Source organism: Lampetra fluviatilis, chromosome 34 (assembly GCF_964198595.1).
Source record: "Lampetra fluviatilis chromosome 34, kcLamFluv1.1, whole genome shotgun sequence".
In the NCBI taxonomy this organism is placed as follows: Eukaryota; Metazoa; Chordata; class Hyperoartia; order Petromyzontiformes; family Petromyzontidae; genus Lampetra; species Lampetra fluviatilis.
This window is the reverse complement of record NC_136308.1, coordinates 7,785,313-7,807,805: the sequence shown is the minus strand read 5'-3', so window position 1 is coordinate 7,807,805 and position 22,493 is coordinate 7,785,313. Positions and strand designations below refer to the sequence as shown.

General features: G+C 47.1%; 1 protein-coding gene across 1 annotated transcript in view; it reads left to right on the top strand.

Annotated features, from left to right (window-relative positions):
• PDZRN3 (PDZ domain containing ring finger 3) overlaps positions 1-14,960 on the top strand; it is a 162,435-nt gene extending 147,475 nt beyond the window's left edge. The window contains exons 7-11 of the mRNA XM_078872446.1: positions 2,862-2,924; positions 5,361-5,462; positions 6,622-6,741; positions 10,463-11,840; positions 14,507-14,960. Of these exons, the coding sequence (XP_078728572.1) occupies positions 2,862-2,924; positions 5,361-5,462; positions 6,622-6,741; positions 10,463-11,840; positions 14,507-14,928 (2,085 nt within the window). The 3' untranslated portion in view covers positions 14,929-14,960. The remainder of the gene's footprint in view (positions 1-2,861; positions 2,925-5,360; positions 5,463-6,621; positions 6,742-10,462; positions 11,841-14,506) is intronic.
• Positions 14,961-22,493: the final 7,533 nt, after the last annotated feature.

Genomic DNA, 22,493 nt, shown 5'->3' with positions numbered 1-22,493 from the left:
CATTGTGTTGGTAAAACCCGCTGACATTTTCAACGTGCCATTTTTAATTATTTTAGACGAAAGCAAACAAATATTCCATGATTCACTCCATTTTTTTTTCTGCCACCTGCTCCATTCATGTGATGAAATGCAATTTCGCTAAGAGACCCCCAGACTCTTACAGCACAAATATAAAACGTGTGAAATGTTGGAGACAGCTCACTTTGAAGTGTTTCCAAGTCCATTGTGAAATCCGCACGTTGGTCAAGTGTCCTCTTTGGTAAATGACTCGATGCTTTTGCTTTAATACCCAAGCGCAGGCTAAAGTAACGGTCATTCAAAGTCCCTTTGTTTTGTTGCTGCTTCTTTTCACGAGTTATTTGTATATTAATTTGTGTTTCATCACTCATGCACGTATTCACACCGGCGATTACTACACTGCATTATCTATGAGAACCGTGAGAATCTGGTTACTGTCTCCTTGTGAGTCAAACAACATATTACTGGATACGACTGACAATTACATGTATTCATATTGAAACCAAAAATGATGGCCGTTCAAGGATTATGTCAGTGGATCTTTACTCAGTGGGACATTGCTCATTCTCCTCTGCTTTCCTCATCGACCAGAACTCATTTCCCCCAGCCATCTGCGCTGTCGACCCCCTGCCTATTTTTAAGTACCGGCTCAAGATCTTTCTATTCTCCTCCGCCTATGGCCGATGGCCTCACTCTACAACGTAAATATGCTCACTGTTTCTGTACAGCGTCTGGAGATGCGGTCGCTTGTAAATTCCATATCAATCTAAATTCTATTGTTAGGTATCCTTGCGATGAGTCTTCTGCACCTACAGAGAGACTGAGTGTGTCCTTGTGATGATGACATTCTAAAATAATCAATGATAATGTCCCATATTCTTGGTTCTTTCGGTAAAGTCACATAGAAACAATAAAATAACAAAAATATGAAACAATAAAATTCTCACGACGTTTCGACTGCAACACAAGCAATCATCATCAGGTGTGAAAAAAAAACGTCGTGAGAATTTTATTGTTTTATATTTTTATTATTTTATTGTTTCTACGTGACTCTACCGAAAGAACCAAGAATATGAATCCCTGCAGTAACGAAAGCTTTAAATCAAAATATAATGTTCCAGTTTGACTCTTCTGTTGGTGTATTTTTTATATTTTACCAACACTGGGCCCAGCCAGCCAACTCTGTGAGGTGTCTTTTATTTTCCACATTTCTTTTTTTTATCGAAATGTGCCCTCCCTTTCAAAAGCGTGATCTATAAGACCACCGAAGTTGGGGGAATGTAAATCTCATATTTGGCCGAACGTAAGTGCACCAACCTTCCCATTCAAACATCGCTGAATGTATCTTTTGAAACATTTGCACCCAGACCAAACTGAAACTGACGGCTTTTGTCTGCCCAGTTTCACATTTTTCGTCGGAAAGTTTCCACCGTACCGCGATGTCGATCTGCGACGTGTTCCGCGTAGCTCCCTGAGCAGAAGCGATCACATCCATCGCTCTGTCTAACGGCCCTTTAAAAATCCTCTTTATTTAAATTGAACCCATTACTGGTTAGAAATCGCATTACCATGCATGGGACAAGGAGTAGTAATCGCATGAAGTGTGCATTTGCACGATGAGTGAGTACGCCTTCATTGTTCACGATGGTTTGTGGGATTGCGGTGCATGGGTTGTTGTTGAAATTTTTATCCAGATTAAAACGGATTTTATTTTCGCAAGCCGATCAGTTTTTTTTAATGTCCTGTCATTTACGCCATGCATTTTCTTCACGATTATTTTCTAGTGACGGATGTCACGTGGTATTTCTTTCATAAACCCTGGTTAAGTGAGGGCTAAGTCATACCCTGATTTCAAATGAATACAAATACATTGCAAATGATGCATAACAAATAAAAACACTCCCCTTGAACGAATTGTGAGCAACCCATTCAGAGCCCCATTAATAATGAGGCGTGTCGAATGATAATGATGCAGTGTCTTAACAAAAAACCACTTTGCACAGATGCATTCTCAATTCACATTGGGGACAGCTAAGTTCATTAAAAACTGCTTTGTGTCCTTGGGTGTAATCTGCACCAATCTGAGCTAATGTACCTCTCCGCCGCTTTCAATATGTTGGTTACATTGGGATTTTAACCATTAGAAAACCCACACTTGATTCAATTTTGTTCAGTCTCCTAAGGTTCTCCGCAACATTTTTTATTTATTTTATTCACCTATTATCATGTGGAGGAGAGTTGATCACGAATGTTCACGTGGGTTCATGTCGAGGTTGATGGGTGAGCCAGTCGACAGCATCAGGAGTAAGCTCTGGGCTATTCTTAATGTCCATTAGTATAGACGCTGCGGTGGCGAGATGTTAACTACCTCACCTAGCATGCAGGAGGTCATGAGTTCGAGTTTGCATATTCTCTCCGTGGTCACGTGGATTTTTATCCGGGTCCTCAGGCTTTTCCCTCCACATTTAGAAACATGATTTTAGAGTATTTGGCTGCTATAAATGTCCACGTGATAAGCCACTTCATTGGACTGTCATTTGTGGCCAGGTCGCTCTTTTAAAAAAAAAATTGCTAGACAGTACAGCTCTGTGGGCCTTACATGGTAAAAAAAAAGTTTAATAGGCAATAGCCGCATCTGCCATGCATTGGTTTTGAGCAAAGTTGAAACTATGGAGGTCATGTGTGGGGTCAGAGATTATAAACCTGTATCTTGATGTTTTTTGATTCGATACGTTTACTCGCCCGATGAACAATTTTAAGAATAACGTGGGTTGCACCATGTGGCGTGGAAATAAACCTCATGGCTCTCTTTGCTCATCACTCTGCAACTGTCCTTCTTGCAGGTTGACCCTAAAAGCATCGCTGCCAAAGACGGTCGAATTCGAGAAGGCGACCGAATCCTGCAGGTCAGTTTTTTGCCGTGGAGATCGTTGTGCATATCCCGTTGAATTTGCAGGTTTGAACATTGTCAACAGAATCACACGAAAACAGAGATCCAATCTGCCCCGGTTTTGTAACCAGAAGAGACCAATCTGCTTGTTCATCGATCTGAAGCAAAAGTTTAGCATTGCTACACACGCAAATCTAATCCACTGCAAAGGTGTGTAAATCACGGAGATTCGTGAAACTGACAAACTCAGGGGGCAGTAAGTTGGCCAGGAGAAGAAAGTACAGAAAGTAGGTTTGGGGTACCCCTCTCTGCGGACTTTCTGTCGCTGTGTACTCTGGCTCCATGCCACATTATTTGGCCAAATATTCCCAGGGAAGGACACTCTTGAAATGTTTGAGACAAGGCAAGTCTTTTCTAGATAAATTAACGACATTATTATCATTGTTGTTGTTGTTTTAAGTCATTTTACGGCAACCATTGCTTTGTCAGTCAAATCTGTCCACTGTCCCTCATTGTGGCCGCAGATCGCATGGTATTCAATTTATTAGTGTGAATGGTCTGCACTTAGGGCCTGTCTTCGGGACCCTATTTAAAACGTTTGAAATTCCGTAAGTCATTTCTGGATGAATGAATGACGTCATTACCATTACGGCACCACCATAATCGATTCAGTGGCGGCTCACAGACCGTGCAATTTCTAGGTCGTCCTCCGGCAACCTCTCAAGAACGTCCGCTGTCCCTCGTTGCCGGCAGTACCACGACGCCAGCGCGTGCCGCCTGCGACGAGGCGACCGTCCTTTGTTTTGCCCCAAGGGGGGAACCCCGCCGTGCGTTAGCGGACGCGTTTATTCGAGCCGTGCCGAGGGCGAGAGTGACCCACCGTGAGCCCAGCGCCATGAATCTGCCCCAAGCAGTGGACGCCCCCCGGTGCCTGGCCTTTGACCGCGTCTCCTGACCCGCGTCGTTACTTTTAAGCGTCGCGCGCACGCCGTGCCATAAGCCATTGTGGTCCGGCGAGCGCGCCGTTCGTTCGACCTGCCACCCCATGCCTGCCGCGTGAAATCTGTCTCGATTATTTATGAACGGAGGTTTTTTGCCATTGTTTCTCTGAGTTATTGTATCCGGTTTATGTTTGTCTCCCTCCACCCCCCCCCCACCCCACCATTAGAAACATGTCGCTAACTAATGCACACTTTTACATCCACAAAATACCATCGCGACCCACTTCGGCCTTGTTCCATCCAATGCTGGATGAAGGCCTCTCCAAGCCACCACCACCACTCGCAATCCTAAGATGCATGGAAATAATTCACCTTAAACTGGGAGGTACATGTAATGTGAAACAAGCCCTTTATTTAATTTTCCCATGAAAACTTCAACGGGTCGTCAAAACGGTTTTTTTCCCCCCGCGTTGGAATACAAGACCCTCCTGAATTTGTGTCGTCAGTCGAAACGTCTCAATGGTAATTGTGTTGCCTAGAAAATACAATTACCGTAGTGTGGTGGTGGTGGCTCAGTGGTTCACGCGTTGTGCTCTGAAACCAGCGGGCCTGCACCTGCTTCACTGACGTCCGTGGCAAATGATTCCTGAAGTGGTGCTTGGCCCCCCCCCCCCCCCCTCCTAGTTTAAGGTGAATTATTTCCATGCATCTTCTTGGTTCTTTCGGTAAAGTCACGTAGAAGGGAAATAATAAAATAATAAAAATAAAACATAATAAAACAATTCTCACGACGTTTCAGCCACAACGCAAGCAGCCGTCCTCAGGTGAAGAATGAAACACCACCAAGCTTGGAGCGTATATTTAAGCTGGGTTGGAGGGGGAATAAGAGCGACTTGGCAAAATAATTTGCATATCAAGAGGAATTTAGCACATTTATGGGAAATGCGTAGGAGGTGGGCGGGGGGTTTCAAAGTCACCTGAGGACGGCTGCTTGCGTTGTGGCTGAAACGTCGTGAGAATTATTTTATTCTGTTTTATTTTTATTTTTTTATTATTTCCCTTCTACGTGACTTTACCGAAAGAACCAAGAAGATGAATCCCTGCAGTCACGAAAGCTTTAAATCGAAATATTTCCATGCATCTTAGGATTGCGAGTGGTGGTGGTGGCTTAGAGAGGCCTTCATCCAGCATTGGATGGAACAAGGCCGAAGTGGGTCGCGATGGTATTTTGTGGATGTAAACGTGTGCATTAGTTAGCGACATGTTTCTAATGGTGGGGTGGGGGGGGGGGTGTGGCGGAGGAGGGCACACATAAACCGGATACAATGACTGACCAGTGTGGCCAAGTCTGATCAGACATAACAAGAGAGGCCTTCATCCAGCAGTGGATTGACAAAGGACTGTAAATGATCATTGTTATCTTGAAGCATGTGCTGCACAGAGAAGGGGAGGCGCTGTCCGTCGCTGCGCCAAGGTTGTGGCCGTGCATGACGATGCCTCTGTCGGTGCAGATCAACGGGCTGGACATTCAGGACAAGGAGGAGGCGGTGGCTCTTCTCACCAACGAGGAGAGCCGCAGGGTCTCCCTGCTCCTCGCCCGGCCAGAGATCCAGGTGGGATCCGCCTTCTTTTTCTTCTTTGTCTTGTGTTTGCGATCACCGGTGGATATCGAAGTGTGGTCCGAAAGAAGTTCAACATAAATTTCGATTTAAAGCTTTCGTGACTGCAGGGATTCATCTTCTTGGTTCTTTCGGTGAAGTCACGTAGAAGGGAAATAATAAAATAATAAAAATAACACATAATAAAATACAATGTTTTATTTTTATTATTTTATTATTTCACCTTCTACGTGACTTTACCGAAAGAACCAAGAAGATCTATTGAGACATAGAAGTTAAAAGGACGGCGTCTGAATTCAGACGCTGTCTCACCGACAGACCTGGTCTTCACCTGAGGACGGCTGCTTGCGTTGTGGCCGAAACGTCGTGAGAATTATTTTATTATGTTTTATTTTTATTATTTTATTATTTCCCTTCTACGTCACTTTACCGAAAGAACCAAGAAGAAGTTCAACATACATACAAATAAACAAATCAATCTTCCACTTGCAGAGTACTGTCATGGTGTAATGGTTAGAACACTGGACTTGCAATCGACGAGTCGCCGGTTCGATGTCCTGGCAGGACAGTTGAAGCGATGGCGCAAATTTCTTAAACTCCCTCTACCTCTGTCCACCCAGCAGTATAAATTGGTACGCCGCAGTTATTAAATCGGCAGGTAGCGTGCGTTGGGGTAAAATGCGGGGTACCCCCAACTCTTCCACGGTGTTTGGCCAGCGTGGAATAGCAAGCCAGACACCCTCTAGCGCTCCCTCTATTGGAGACCCTTCCACCAGCAATGGGTTGAGCAAGTACTTGCGCATGCGTACGTGCGTGTGTGTGTGCGTGGGATGTGTGGGGGATCGGTCGTGTAGCGGTTAGCGCGCTGTGCTGCGAACTCGGCGACCCGCGGTCGATTCCAGTTCATGGCCAAAAACCAGTGACGATTATCTTAACTGGTCTTGGGCCTGCCCTAGGTCAACTCCGCCTCAAATGAGTACCTGGTGCGGTGTGTAAACATCGCCACTGGGGAGACACAGACGGCCGGGCGTGGTGCTGGCCACCCACCCCCTCGTGTGCCACAGTGCCGGCCTTCATAGGCGCTCGCTAACAGCACTTGCCCCAACAGTCTGTTAAGGCTATACAAGGTGTGATCTTTGTGTGCTGCGTGCAGCTGGATGAGGGCTGGATGGACGACGACAGGAACGACTTCCTGGAGGAGCTGCACCTGGGCATGCTGGAGGAGCAGCACCACGAGGCCATGGAGTTCACAGCGAGCATGCTGCAGCAGGAGGTCAGCGTGTGACAACTCGCACTTGGCGGACACACACACGTTAGCTGCGAAGGAGCGCCACGTCCGGGGGGTACGGACAATCCGGGGCACGTCGTGGGAATGAGATTGTCTCAAAATACCGCGAGAGGGAAAATCTACCCCTGAATCGTTTATGTTCTATGAATAAGGGCCTTTGTGTTTTTTTTTTCACTTATAAGGCAACGGTTAAATTTCGATTTAAAGCTTTCGTGACTGCAGGGATTCATCTTCTTGGTTCTTTCGGTAAAGTCACGTAGAATGGAAATAATAAAGAATAAAAATAAAACATAATAAGTGTGTCATTCAGACTCTGTCTACTCGACAGACCTGCTCTCCACCTGAGGACGGCTGCTTGCGTTGTGGCCGAAACGTCGTGAGAATTATTTTATTATGTTTTATTTTTATTATTTTATTATTTCCATTCTACGTGACTTTACCGAAAGAACCAAGAAGAAGGCAACAGTTGTGTTGAGTTTTTTTTTTACTTGTAAATTCATCGTCTTCAGAAGTGTATTGTCATTATATTCATTATGCAACTGAAAGGAGAAAAAAAAACCCGACTTTTAATATCCTGGAAATGCTTATTGGTTTACCAGGACAACTCCCCTTAAAAAGGGGATGACCCTGGGAAAACCAGGAAAAGGTGGCAGCCCCTTAGGTATCATCAAGTGGGGTGTGATGGTGGCTCAGAGGGACCCCATCATGATGCGCAGACATCACTTTACCAATGGTCAGTTTATTTGCTGATTCCATGCCAGACGCGGCTGTTGAAACAATATGAAAGTGTATTCAATATCTGTCTATTCAGCTTCGATTTAAAGCTTTCGTGACTGCAGGGATTCATCTTCTTGCTTCTTTCGGTAAAGTCACGTAGAATGGAAATAATAAAATAATACAATAAATGTATTAAATAAAACATTATAAAATAAAATATGTTATTATATTATTTTATTTTACTATATTATTTTATAATGTTTTATTTTATTATTCTATTATTTCCATTCTACGTTACTTCACCGAAAGAACCAAGAAGATGTCTATTCAGCTGTTTAAATGAGTACCACCGCCGTGTAGGCGATCGGCAGGTCATGTGCGGTTGTCTAAAGTGCAGGTACTCCCACTTCTTCCAAGACATCTGGCCGGTGTACAAGAGTAGGTCAAACACCATCGCGAGGGGCTGTCTGGAGCTCCCTCTAGCAGAGTCTCATTCATTACCAGTGGAACGATTGGACAGTTGCAGGGCTGCACCTTTAACGTGTATGCAGTGGCATCACTAGGGTCGGTGTCACCCAGTGCGGTAACTCATGGTGTCACTCCACATGGCCCTCCTCCCTTACTAGACCTTACAGAATCCTTAGTAATGTGTTTTGTACTAATTGTAATTCCCGTATATCACTGAATGTAATGGCAATAGTAGTGACATAAAGAACTAGCAACATTTAAATTACACCTTTAAATTACAATATCATACGTACAGCCTAAATGTATTTAATTTTACGGAAAGAAAACAAAATAATTCGAAGAAAAAAACCCGAAAAAACATTTAAGAATTACATTAAAATCAGATATATATTTGGAAGACAGTGATGTTTTTAAAGAAAAATTTTAAAAGACTAAAATTAAAATATATTTAAGTTTTAAGTTATATTTCTAAACATGTATCAAGAAACATAGCATTTACCCCCACTTCATGTTTTAAATTGTCAATTTCTCTATTTAGTTATCAGAGAGTTATATAATCAATAATTGTTCTACATGTAAGTTTATTATCAATTTAAATTTTAATCATAGAATAATATGTGATATAGTTGTAAATTGCTTAAATGTAATATTTCTTAGATTATATGAATACTAACAAAATTGTTTCGCAAAATCTTTCGACATTTAATTACAACGTTATTAATTACTGAGTGGAAGCCTTTTTAGATTTTCTCCTATTCCTTGAATTACTACTTGATTCTCAAAAAAGTTGTTGATATAGGTTAACAAATACTAATTACCACAATATTATAACTAAAATACCAGAAAATTTGACGAAATCAGCGACTATAAAAACACCAGCAGCGACGAACACAACAGCGCGTGCTTGTAGCGCGTGCAGACGAAACCACGTGACTCAAAGCGTCATAGTAACTGTGTAATCTTCTTGGTTCTTTCTGTAAAGTCACGTAGAATGGAAACAATAAAAATAATAAAATAAAACATAATAAAATAATTCTCACGACGTTTCGGCCACAACGCAAGCAGCCGTCATCAGGTGAAGACCAGGTCTGTCGGGGAGACAGCGTCTGAATGAAACAGCACCATGCTTGGAGCGTATATTTAAGCTGGGTTGGAGCGCATTAGAAGGTTAAAAAAGTAAATTAGCACAGAGTTTTAGCCTTGTAGGTATATTGATACAGTACGTGTAAGCTGGGCTTACGAAAAATATTTCAGTTGTTATAACTAACTACGGGGATATTTTTTTATTAAAAAATTAAACATTTCTGCCGAAACACTGCAACAAAAAACGTTATAGACAATCATTTTGGTGTCACCCCCCTCTGATGGTGTCACCCAGTGCGGTCCGCACCCCCCCCCCCACCCCACTGGTGACGCCACTGCGTGTGTGTGTGCTCTGTGAAATGCAGCCAAAAATGTAAATCTTCTTTTCGAATTAGCCTTATCTTTTTTTCCCCGCATGGCGGATTCTTGCCGAGTCAGCGTTGACCAAAGTATCAGTGTCCCCTGCCCCTTAAAGCGTCTTGGCACGAGGGCTCATGTGCATGCAAATGGGGTGGAGGTGAGGTAAATGGGGTTTTCTTCTCAACAATGATCATCGCATTAGAAGAGCAAATGCAGATCTAAATTGGCTCTATGGGAGATTATAGAATAGACAATACCAATTAGGGAAAACGTCCGCACCACATATATGTACAAAATATCGCGTGTGCTTTTATAATTGTATTATGCATTTCTTTAATAAGTCGGTAAAAAATCCTCCTGTGTGAGCCTTCTGAACAGAAGTGATGAAGTAAGCAGTAAAAAATAATAATACGCGATGATGATTAAAGCTAAAGCTTGTGGTTTTGCAGCTCAATGTCGTGTGACAGCATTGTAGATCAATTAGCGCACGGTAAATTAAGCTCCCTGTGAAAATTATCATTATCCCTTGATTACAGACATTGCTGCCACGGTGTAGCAGTTAGCGTGAGAGTGGACGTGCACATCCAGAGTTCGCTGGTTCGATTTGATCTCGAGGTGCTGCGGTTGAAACAATGGTGGATAATACTCTTAGGTTTTTCCCGGTAAAGTCACGTAGGTAAAAAAATTATAATAATAAAATAAAATAATAATAAATGAAAAATAACTAAATGGTGGATAAACAATGTCGTGGGGCCAGAGAAGAAGCCGGTAGCACGTAAGGTAGCAAACACGTTAGTCAGACTGATTTATTTATATGGCCAGTGAGAGTGAATTGTTTTACAACCTCCACTCATTTCAAATGGCTCTCACATAATTCACTGTTATTGGTGGCCGCTTGAAGAAATTGCAACCACTAAAGTTAGGCCACCTCGAGTGGCACCGACAAGCGCAAGGAAAAATCCTATCGAGAGGGGATCCCTGGAGCTCCCTTCTCGAGTTGGGGGCCTTTCCACCAGCTGTGTCAAGGGCGAGTCGTTGAAGAGTTGCTCCTTCACCACCTTGTTTTCTTTTTTTACAGACATCTCATCAGGAGGACGGGGGCCTCACGGACACGGCCACCACCTCCTCCAACCGGCACGAGAAGGACAGCGGCGTGGGGCGCACGGACGAGAGCACTCGCAACGAGGACGACGAGGAGGAGGAGAGCTCCGAGGTGGAGCAGGAGATCCCGGGCGACGACGAGATTCCCATCGACTGCGAGCCCGGCACGGGCACCCTGGAGAGCCAGCGCAGCCACGCCGGCGACATGGACTACAACCGCGACACGCTGAGCAGCGGCGAGATGCGCTACAGCAACGACTCGGCCGTGTCGGGCGACGGTCACGTGGACCTGGACCTGGCGGGCATCGCCCCCGAGGAGTGCGAGCGCTTCCGCGAGCTGCTCGAGCTCAAGTGCCAGGTGAAGAACGCCAAGCGGCTCAGCATGTACTACAGCAGCGCGGCCGCCCTGGGCCTCGGCAAGGCCGACCCGGACGTGGCCGACGCCGAGCTGGAGTTCCTCAACGAGGAGCTGCGCAACATCGAGCTCGAGTGCCAGAGCATCATCCGTGCGCACAAGAGCGGCCAGGCTCGCGTCGGCCGATTCGGCGCCGACGGGTGGATGTTCCAGGACGGCGGCGGAGGAGGAGGAACTGGACGCGGCGTCGGCGGCACGGGCAGCTTCAGGACGTTGTCGGGCCTCAAGCGCGACGGGCTGACGAACATCACGGAGACGCCGGAGAAGTTCGACAAGGACACGTCGAGCGCGTACAACACGGCGGAGAGCTGCCGCAGCAGCCCGCGCTCGCTCAAGCTCACGGCCGGCGGCACCGCGAACCAGTCGCTCGAGAGCACGGACAGCCAGCGCTCGGAGAGCGGCGCCAGCCAGAAGGGCGTCGGGCCGCCCTTCTCGAGGCCCGGCAGCCGAGACGCAAGCCCCGCCAAGCCCAAAGCGCAGGGCCCGGGCAAGGCGGAGGAGGGGAGCGAGCCCGCCGACGGCAAGGAGGGAGGCAGGACTGAGGAGCCGTCCGCAACGGCGGGCAGCGTCGCCGCGGCGACAGAGGCGAGCAGCGCGAAGCAGCTCTACCAAAAGCTGAGCGGCGGCGGCGGCGGCACCGGCGGCGCCGGCGGCGCCAAGCAGGGGCAGTACCTGTCGCAGTACCGGCACTCGTCCTACCGCAGCACGCACATCCCCGCGCACGCGCAGCACTACCAGAGCTACATGCAGCTCATCCAGCAGAAGTCGGCTGTGGAGTACGCCCAGAGCCAGATGAGCCTGGTCAGCGTCTGTAAGGAGGCCTTCGCCACCCGCAACGGGTCCCCGACGGCCGAGAGCAAAATGGAGTGGAAAGTGAAGATCCGAAGCGACGGCACGCGGTACATTACCAAGCGGCCCGTTCGCGACAAGCTGCTGAAAGGTAAGGCAGTGGTAACCTTGCACGCGCACGCTCATGTGTACGTTTGCGTGTGTCTTTATTATGTGGGGAGCTGAAATTTAGCGGTTAGCGCGCTGCGCTACGAACCTGGCAACCCGGGTTTGATTCCCGCTCACGGCCAACACCGGTGACGATTATCTGAACCGGTCCTGGGCCTCCCCTAGGTCGACTCAGCCTATAAAGCGTATCTCGTGCGATGTTTAAACATCGCCTTAAACATCGCACGGTGGAGACGAACGCGGCCAGGCGTCGTACTAGCCACCAACCCCCTCGTGTGCCACACTGGCTTCAAAGGTGCTCGCTGACAGCACATTCTGAAACCGTCTGTTGAGGCTGCTATACGGGGGATCTTTGTCTTTGTTAGGGTGGTATCTTGTTTGGCCCCTTCGACAGAAGTGAGTTCTGTGTTCTTCTATATTTCTTTGTTCAGACCACAGTGCAATTTCGAGAGATTGCTTTCGATTTTTCCCCCCCCCCTGTCTTTTGTGTTGTCTCTCGTAGAGGCTTTTTTTTAAGATTGATAGAGTGAACATTATACTGAGTAAATTGTACATGGCCAAAGATGTGTATTTGCACCGTGGCCGTCAATCCGGTTATGTAGACAGGCAGGACTAGTCGTCGTCCCACCCCCCCTCCTTTAACTCACCCCCTTAAACATAAGGATTGTTCATACGTTTATTGACACATTCTTCTGCGTATAACGCAGTGGATATAAAGAGCTTAGTGAAACCTCCTTAATGTCACATTGCCAGTGACAAAAGATTAATGACGCAAAGTGTAGCTGACACTAAGTACCGTTAAACCAGCAAATTCCTTGTCATGTTTCATTCGGAAAAATGCACACGCTTGTGTTTATGTGCATGCGTGTGCGGATGGGGAGCGGTGGTGTAGTGGTTAGCGCGCTGCGCTACGAACCCGGCGACCCCGAGTTTGACTCTCGCTCACGGCCAACACCGGTGACGATGATCTGAACCGGTCCTGGGCCTCCCCTAGGTCGACTCAGCCTGAAATGAGTACGTGGTGTGGTGTGTAAACATCGCCACTGGGGAGACAAAGGCGGTCAGGGGTGGTGGTGGCCACCCACCCCCTCGTGTACCGTTCTGGCCTTCATAGGTGCTCGCTAACAGCACTTGCCCCTACAGTCTATTAAGGCTATATGGGGGATCTTTGTCTTTGTAAATGGGGAGCGGTGGTGTAGTGGTTAGCGCGCTGCGCTACGAACCCGGCGACCCCGAGTTCGACTCTCGCTCACGGCCAACACCGGTGACGATTATCTGAATCGGTTCTGGGCCTCCCCTAGGTCGCATTAGCCTCAAATGAGTAACTGGTGCGATGTGTAAACATCGCCACTTTGGAGACAAAGGCGTGGTGCTGGCCACCCACCCTCTCGTGTGCCGTGTCGGCCTTCATAGGTGCTCGATAGCAAGACTTGCCCCAACAGTCTGTTAAGGCGATACGGGGTATCTTTGTCTTTGTGTGAGAGAGAGAAAATTCTCAAAACACCCACATCTATTCCTATCTTGGCAATTGCTCATTACTTGTGTGTGCTTTTTTTACATGTGGTTATGTGTAGCTTACTAATCCACGTCAAGATGGGACGAGTGTCTACACTTAATTTGCAGTAAAAATGCGTTCTTGGCAGGGCTGTAACAATGCATTGATTCAGCAATTAATATCGGTTCTTAAGCTCATAAAGATGTGAATCGAATCACATGTGTAGGAATCTATGATTATAATTTTCCTATGTGTTGTAGGTTATGGGTTCACGTGACCCCCTGCAGCCACTAGTGGCCGCAACATTCACCACAATATTAAAACAAACAACAACACTTTGAATCTTGCAGCTGCCAGTCCATTAAATAGGGCTCCCAAGTGTAGCGAGTTGATAGCCTCAGCCTGGCCACCGACGAATGCACAACAAAGTTGTTTCTCGACTTCATTTGGGTAATTCCCTGCTCTGAAGATTAAAATGATGATCAGATGGTGTGAAGTCGAGATCACTTGAAGTGATCTCGGAAGTGGTTTTATTATGTCTCCTTCTGCGGGTTTACGGAGGGGTTGCACTGCCCTGCAAGCGATCTGATTGTTTTTTTTTTCATCGCATGACATGACACCGACAGAACATTCAAGATACAATTGAGGGGCAAACTAAACAATAATAAGAAAATCGATGAAAAGAAATACAATTCTTGATAGAAACGTGACAATGAATCTCAACAATTCGTAAATTGACAAGAGGGCTGCATTATCACACTCCTATTTAGCAACAATCAGGGTGTTCAAGATTGTCCAGGTAAAGGTGCGGCCCCTGCAATGTCCTACTCACGCCCCTGCTGGTGGAAGGGGCATCCACTCGAAGGAGATCTAGCGAGCCCCTATACATGCTATTGTGGCCTACTCTTGCACACTGGCCAGACTTACTGAAAGAGATGTTAGCACCCACACTTTACCCCACCACACGTGTGACCTGCCAATCTGTGGCGAACCCATTTTTCACCGACCGGGTGGCCAGAGGTCGCCGCAGCTGATCGAACCAACGACCCCCATGGATTATCATGTTATGTACCCTGGTTGTGTTTAAGCCCACTTCATGTCCGCCCCCCTTTGCCTTCCCACGCCCGTTCCCCGCCCCCCCCCCCCCCCCGCAGAGCGAGCGATGAAGATCAAGGAGGAGCGCAGCGGCATGACGACGGACGACGACGCGCTAAGCGAGATGAAGATGGGCCGCTACTGGTCCAAGGAGCAGCGCAAGCAGCACCTGTCGCGGGCCAAGGAGCAGCGTCGGCGGCGCGAGTTCATGATGCGCAGCCGCCTCGAGTGCCTCAAGGAGAACCCGCAGGAGGGCGGCTCCGCCGGGGGCGGCTCCGGCTCGGGCGGCTCCGGCAACGAGAGCGGCAACAACAAGAAGGAGGTGAACATCATCGAGCTGAGCCACAAGAAGATGATGAAGAAGCGCAACAGGAAGATCTTCGACAACTGGATGACGATCCAGGAGCTGCTCGCTCACGGCACCAGGTCCCCCGACGGCACCCGCATCTACAACTCGCTGCTGTCCGTGACGACGGTTTGAGACGACGTTCTGGCCGGGACGCGGTGGGAGACTCTGGGCGACTTTGGGGATGGGGAGGTGGGGGCGGGGGGATGATGGGGGGGAGGGGAGGGGGGTGCGGGCGGCGTGGGTGTACGCCGGGACTCTGCACCGGAGCCGTTTGTCTTTCAAAAGGCCTTCGACAACAGCATGCAGAGTGGCAGCTTTCAAGGCTGGGGCGGGGGGGGGGGGCTGGTGGGGTACGGTGACAGCGAAAGACAGAAAGTAATAAATGCATCAATTCGGTGAGAACAGCGATGTGTGAAGGTCATCGTGCTTTAAAAAAAGAAAAACGAGAAGGGGAGCGAAGCCTTCGTGGTGTTTTTTTTCTTTCAGATTTTTAAACCTCCCTCTGACTTTCTGGCTCACGCGCACACGCACGGGGCACCACGCGAACACCCGCACCGAGTGTGGCGGCACCGCTGTTTAAGACCTGGCTGCAAAACCCTCGCGCTTTTCTCATTTGTGTTTCGAACATCGTCGCCCGGGTTCAAAGACGCTCGCTCAGCAAACCACACGCACCTTTTACACACAAACCCGTTGTGTAAATAAAATGCGGCAGCAGTATTTACATTCACAGTGGTGCATATTAAAGGGGGTTGTTTTACAGACTCATAGTGTTATCGAATCTAGAATTCCCATTCGTTTATTTTTATATTTTTTACTTTTGTAATAAAGATTGAGTTTTAACGGTAAATACACGCCGAGCCCATCTCGTGGAAAAATTGGTAAATATGTACAATGACGGTGCTGATGGTGCCGATGTAATCTTCTTATTTGTACATAAGCAGCTTTTTGATTTGCGTATTTTTTTTTTCCTCCTCGCATTTTAAATCGTGTCGCCTAGCCCCTTTTACACGATCTCATTTCGATCAATGTAAAATGTTAAGTACTCTTTTTTTTTTACAGCATCTTCACTCAGGTTCAGATGCCTCGGCATTTGATGTGGGAGGGGAACGTCGGGCCAAGTGTTGCACAATCACTCAGTGCACCTTTCGCGAGAATGACGGAACTCCCCTCGTTTAATTGACATTGAATTCTCGTGATGGTTTGGACGGCGAGCGGGTTACCGGTTGTGTTTGTCCTGTAAAATAAGTAAATTTTGTACTATTGTATTTATATTATGGACTTTTAAAAGGAAAAAAAAAAACTTGCTCTATATATATAACACGTTATATTTGCTCTTTTTTTTTTTGGAATCCGTGACGGAAATTCTGTTACGCGTCTCACGTGACCATCCGATGGTAACGTGTGATTTTGAGTTCTTGTTCGGAGAGCAGATTCGGTGAACTGAATGCACACAGAGTGGCTAACAAACACTGGCGATGGAATGAAAAACTAAAATTGCATCGCGAAAATTCACTTGTGCATTGCTCGACGACTCGCAAATAGGACTTCATCGTTCTCTTTATGTTACTTTGTCCAAGGACGTCATCAAACGTGGATATTCACTTTGCAATTTAGACACTACATTTTTTGGGAAGTTCTTTAAAGACTTTCCTCCCCTCCCCCCCCCCCCCCAATTAATTTTTTAAAGTAAGCAACAAAACAAAAGGATAAATCACAAAAAAATAATTTCAAAAAAATTAAAAGTAGGGAAATGCATAACAAGAAAGACTGGTGTAGATATCGCAAGGATGTAACACTCTGTTTCATTTTACGGCCTGGCAGTGTGGCAGTCCCTTCACTCGCTGAATAAAGGTACCAGACTGTGGCATGATTAAACCGTGTGTACGCCTTGCTCTTGTGGCCGAGATGGGCGCTGCGTCAACATTTTCACGACCCGAGGAGGAACAGCCAGTGGACGTGAACACTTGAGTGACAAGGTGAGTCAGTCTACCGTCCGTCCAGTGGCAGAGTTACTGTAATCAAGTGTGCAACTTCGACCCGGCGGCCGGAGGACTGGAGGATCCTTTGGTGCCATGCTATAAAGAGGAGGGGAAGGTGAAGAGTCCTCTTGTTGTAAGGAGCCGCCTTTTCATTCCTTGCATGGGAGACCATGTCGACCATGCTACCTTTACTGCGTCCGTCAGTGCATACCATGGTGATGGCCCCCGTGTGTTTCTGCTCATCTGGTGAACCACAACCTCCGGGTGGACAAGCCAAATCCACGTCTTTTCAACCTGCGGAATGGCTTTGTGGATGAACAACTGTTTATGATTTGCCTCTTTGAAGTCTTCGTCTTATTTTCCCTGCCATTCGCTGATGAGCGGCGATAGGATTGAAAGAACTCCCTCCCCTCTCTGTCCTTTGCCAGCTTTGTTTCTCCGGCCATGCTCGTGATTCTTTGTCTCCGTTCACTCTACGCCTGTGCTCGAGCACGGACTACTATATTTTATAAGTAATGGAATGAGGAGCATTTTTACATTTAATTTGTTACGAAACAAATTCCACCCCAGGATTAAAGCCAAGGATCTTCGTGAAAAAAAAAATTGACCTAGGCTTTGATTGAAGTGACGCCTGCCTTTGGGTCCTCTCGCCAGTCTAATTCGAGTGAGTGGGACGCATCATCAATAAGAAACATGCGGTATTGAGCTTCTGCTGTTTTCCTGCCTCCAGTTTGTTGTCGCGCCGGGTGTGTGCGCGCGTGTGATATATAGTGCTGCGAGCACTGTTTATACTGGCTGCCGTAATGCACCGACTGTTGTTGACCGGTGTCAATTTGCAAAATGCCAAGAGCTTGTCAAAGCCGGGTGAATAAATCTTGCGCATTGTGATGAAATAAGACTCTGGCTTTGTGTGGCTCTCAGCAGCAGCGGCATAGCACGACGCATTGTCGTAAGGAAGATTTATAACCCAAATTTAATTTCTCAAAACTCTACATAGCTCTGCAGATGTAGTGACCTCTCTGTAATGCAATGTGGGGGGTTTTTTTTTCCCCTCCAGCAGAAACCCGGTGTTAAGTGCTAATACCAAGCGAGGGGGGGGCAATCCCATGAGACGCGCATTTTATTCAACCGAGATCAGCCAATGCATTTCACAATGGCAGATAGGGACACGGCCAAGGGAGACATGCTATAGCAAGTATACATCAGAATATGTGGAGAGAGAGAGAGAGAAAAAAAACTTGGCAGATTGTATTAGAGGCTTTCACTATATAGGCAACTATAAGTCAACTTGATCCTGTCACAGTGTCAAGGTGTATTGCATGTATTCTGCTGCAAGTAAAGTGTACTGGCTCTGAATTGATGGCTACAGATTTTTGTTATTAATTTCGCAGTGCAGAGAAGAATGGCTCAGGCGAAGGATGTTTTTTTTTCTCTATTCCAGAACCAGCGCTATTTATTGTGAATATTTACATAAAGCGGTCAAATCGGGCATCACCATTCACGATCGTTGCTTTCTGTGCGGGTTCTGTAAAGCATAGTCCAGACATGGTCGCCTTTTATTTAATGGCTGGATTGCGAGCGGCTATTCTCAACCAGTAGTGAACTATCCGTCCACTAAAAACCTGATTTGCACATATAATTAGCTGAGTGAGAATTGCAATTATGCAGGCCATTATGTAGCCTACGATCTTGTCAAGCGTGTGGATCATTCAAAGCTTGCCAATGTGCGGAGCAAAGAGATGGAATGAATGCAGTGGGTTGTCTGAGAATCATAGAGCCTGAGTAGAATTTTAAGCCATAAATTAAGTCATACGAGGGAGAAAAAAATCATCAGCCACGGTCAATCCACTGCTGGATGAAGGCATCCGCAAGCTGCCACCACCTCTCACGATCCTGCGATGCAGAAAGCAAACACCGCCATACAAGCCGGTCCTCTCAAACGCCTTCTCTTCCTCGAATGCTGCTTCCATATCGTTCGATATGGAATACGAGTTAAAAACAATTCCAAGAGTTGTGTGCATTTTTTTTACTTATGTTTGTGCTCCTCTCATTTATGCGAGCGTCCAGCAACAAACTGCACGACTAAAGTTATCATTAAAAAAAGCTCATCACATTCATCACTACTTTCGAATGAACAATATATATATGAAACAGGTGACGTTTCCGCAAATGTTCCTTCTTCATAGCACATGAACGTGTCATAGATAAGACTTAAGTCGTTCCCTGGCTTTTGTTAGGTTATAAGAATTTGAGAAAAGGGGATTATTCCAAAGTGGAGCCGTGCGAGAAAAGAAGCAGGAGGTGAAGATTGCTATTCCTACACGAAAAAGTTCCTTTTTTTTCAATAACCATCATCTCGCTCTCCCCTGACCCTCCAGCAAGCGGAAGGTTTCACCCGCGCTTCCTGGGACACACCGCTCGTTTGCTGCTTCTTGCTGGGTCAGCTTCGTGCCCCGTCTGCCCGTGTGCTCGTTTGCGAGATGCGAGAGCCCTTAATGGACACGGCTCTCGCTACTAATGAAGCATCACACAGCATTGTGCTCTACCATCTGTTGTGACTTTAATTCGATAATCTTGCTGACGTCAACCCATTTGTATGGTTGTTGTTTTTTTTTCTCCCACCTCCCGAGTTTTCTGGTTGAATCGGTGGCTGGCTTGTGTGTTTTCTTTATTTATTTTTTTGCGGCACCGTTTAAATTAATCTCTACTTTAGGCATGGCTTGCTCCGCACGCGCCAATGTCCACCGTCGACCGAGGCGCGGAGGTGATTGTGCGTGACGAAAGCTGCGAGATTTACCGCGACGCTGCATTTGGAAACGTCCGCCAAATTAACAGGTGATGCACGGTCGATTGAACCGTTTGCTCGGTGGTCCCGTTCCCCACGTTTCAAAACCCAACAATCGGCGACTGCGCAACGAGTTGTCCGAGCGCGTGACCTCGCACACGAGCGTTCCCGAGCACGTGGTCCCCCTGCCCTTCTCAAATGAAACTCGTAAGTCACACTTTTGTGGCGCCTGTGGACGTTTCGCCGCGACTGAGCGAAGCAATAATTCTCAACCGTTAAAGATATTAACACCATTTTCTTCGGGGTGGATACTGGACCCGCTCGTCCTGGTATAGTGTGGGGAGCGGGCGGGGTGGGAACAATTACTTTTAAGTACGCGGAATTGACAATAAAGCCTCCAAGGCCTCACCAAATGTGTCCTGTAAGCTTTGGTGGAGATGCGTTTGCTTAATAGTGTATTCTCATTACATGCATGTCATAAAATATATACATCAGCCACTAGGCATGTTACGATGCATTGATTTACAGATTAAAATCGATTCTCGGGCTGAAGATACATACATCAAAATTGTGCACGTGGCGATCAATAAGCACGTGCAAGTCACGTGCTTATTGTTACATTTAGCCTAATGCAATGAAGCAATGAGACCAGAAGAAAAAACACAAGACAAAAGTAAATTGATTCTGTAATCAAATTGCAAACCCGAATAAAGACAATCAAATCACTGGTGGGGGGGGGGCGCAGAATCATTAAATGCCGACCAGCCGCTCCTTAACAGGCGTCCAGCTTCTCAAGTTGCATATGCAGTGCCGAGAGTGGCCCCAAGGACAAAAGGAAAAAAACTAATCTAATTTTACAACTAAATTGGGGAGGTTGCCTGGGTGGCTTAGAGGTCACAGAGTGCCTGAACTGGCATCGCTGACATCCTGGGTTTGAATCCAGGCAGGCCCGTCCGTGTCTAAGCCCGGATTTGTAAAGTGTGGTGACTTTTTTTTTTGGTCTCAGACCACGAAACACCGGTACTGCACTTAATTGGGATAGAATGCAGCTCTGGCATTTCACAATATCGGTTTAACTCTCATGCAACGGACGTTGCTCTCTGTTGCCAGCTAGATGCGAAAGTTCCGCCACTTCAGTCTGTCCTAAACTCAGCCGCGGAAGCGGAAGCATGACCACATCACAGCGACAATTCCCGATGACCTACACTGGCTGCCAATTAAACAAAGGATAGATTACGAACTGTGCACGTGAGTATACACGATTGTCCAGACCAACGTGCCCCGCGCCATCTGATGGACACGTGTGCGCCGGTCCACTCCGTCGTCAATCGGAAGCTCGTGGTGACCCTGAACATTCCACGCACCTCCGACAGCGAGATTTGGACCTCGCAGTTTCGCGCTCAGCGGTTCATCATCCCGAAACTCACATACCCAGTCACCCACCTACACACCCACCCGCGCACCTACTAAGTGGTTAATCGGCCTGGAACTCATCCACCCACTCATCCACTCACTCTCCCATCCACTCGACTACTCAGCGGTCCATTGGCCCAGAACTCACCTACCCACCCACTCAGCAATTGCGCGGTCCATCAGACTGGAACTCACCTACCAACTCGCTCACCTACTCATCCATCCAGTTATAAACTCAGTGGAACCCACCTCACCACTCATTCACCTACTCACACACCCACAACAACAACAACCGCAATTCGCCACGAAGTTGCGGTGACGTCACCACGACGTTTGTGCCAGGCCAAGTGCACCTTGAGGCCACGTGAAGTGTCGAACGCCCGCTGGCAGGAGGTCACGGGGCAGACCCAGGTCCGCCACGGGTCGATTGACTGAGATGACTGGCTGATGCACCACCCGTGCCCCCTACTGTACCAACTTGCTGTGCTTTAGCCACCCGGCGCTCTGCTCGTTGTGAGCGTCACTCCTCTGCCCGCACCCACGCGCCTACTCCGCGGTCCATCGGTCTGGAACTCACTGCTGCCGCATGATGTTCGAGATTGTTGAATAGATTTTACAATATTAATGCTGCACACTCGTCATGACACAGGTTATAGGATTTGCACATTTTGAAACGTATTTACTTACTTTTAACGGGATCTCAGAAGTAGTTGTGTTATGTCTGCTTCCGTGGATCGTTCTCCAACGTTAAGGATTGCAACTGCTGTGCGCGATATCCAAATTGAGTCTTCGTTTCACGAGGTGACGCCGACGGCACAATCGGGATAAAAGCCAGGATATAAAAAAAGGACCAAGATCACTTTTTTCAATATTCATTGACACGCAACACGCCACGGAAAAGGGGGCCTCTTCATCTCGCGATGAGTTGTGTAGTGCGGCGTTCAAATTCGTTTGTGATATATGCAGGGCATCGCGTTCAAAATATTTCATCCCAAGTTTGATTAAGCACCTTTCACCGCACCAAATTGGGTTGCTCTCTCTCTTTCTCTCACGCTCTCTGGAAGGTTTTTTTTTAGTCATTGCCACGCTCATCTGTGTCCTATCGGGTCTCGTTTAATGTACTGGTTCCAGCAATAGCCGTGTGTGCATGTGCTTCGCGCATTAGCACTTCCTCACGTTGTTAATATCTCAAACAATGATCTTTGCCCTCTTGTAACCTGCCATTCTCGTCTTCCGTGTGAAACTTATTCGTCCGCAGTGACAAACTCGACTTGGTTGCTCTTCATTTTTAAGATCACAAAGTAAAATAAAAAAATACAACGTCAGCATTGAAGTGAACAGGATAAATAAAAAGACACGTCAAAGCTGATTGGAACGTGGGTCATCCTTTTCTCCTTCATTTCGAACTATTTGAACATTGACGAGGACCCAACAATTCAGAGGTCTCTTTAAGATCCAGCCCATGCCTATGTGGCCCACAATGCCCCGACTCTATGCCCACTAAAGTAACAAAAAATCGA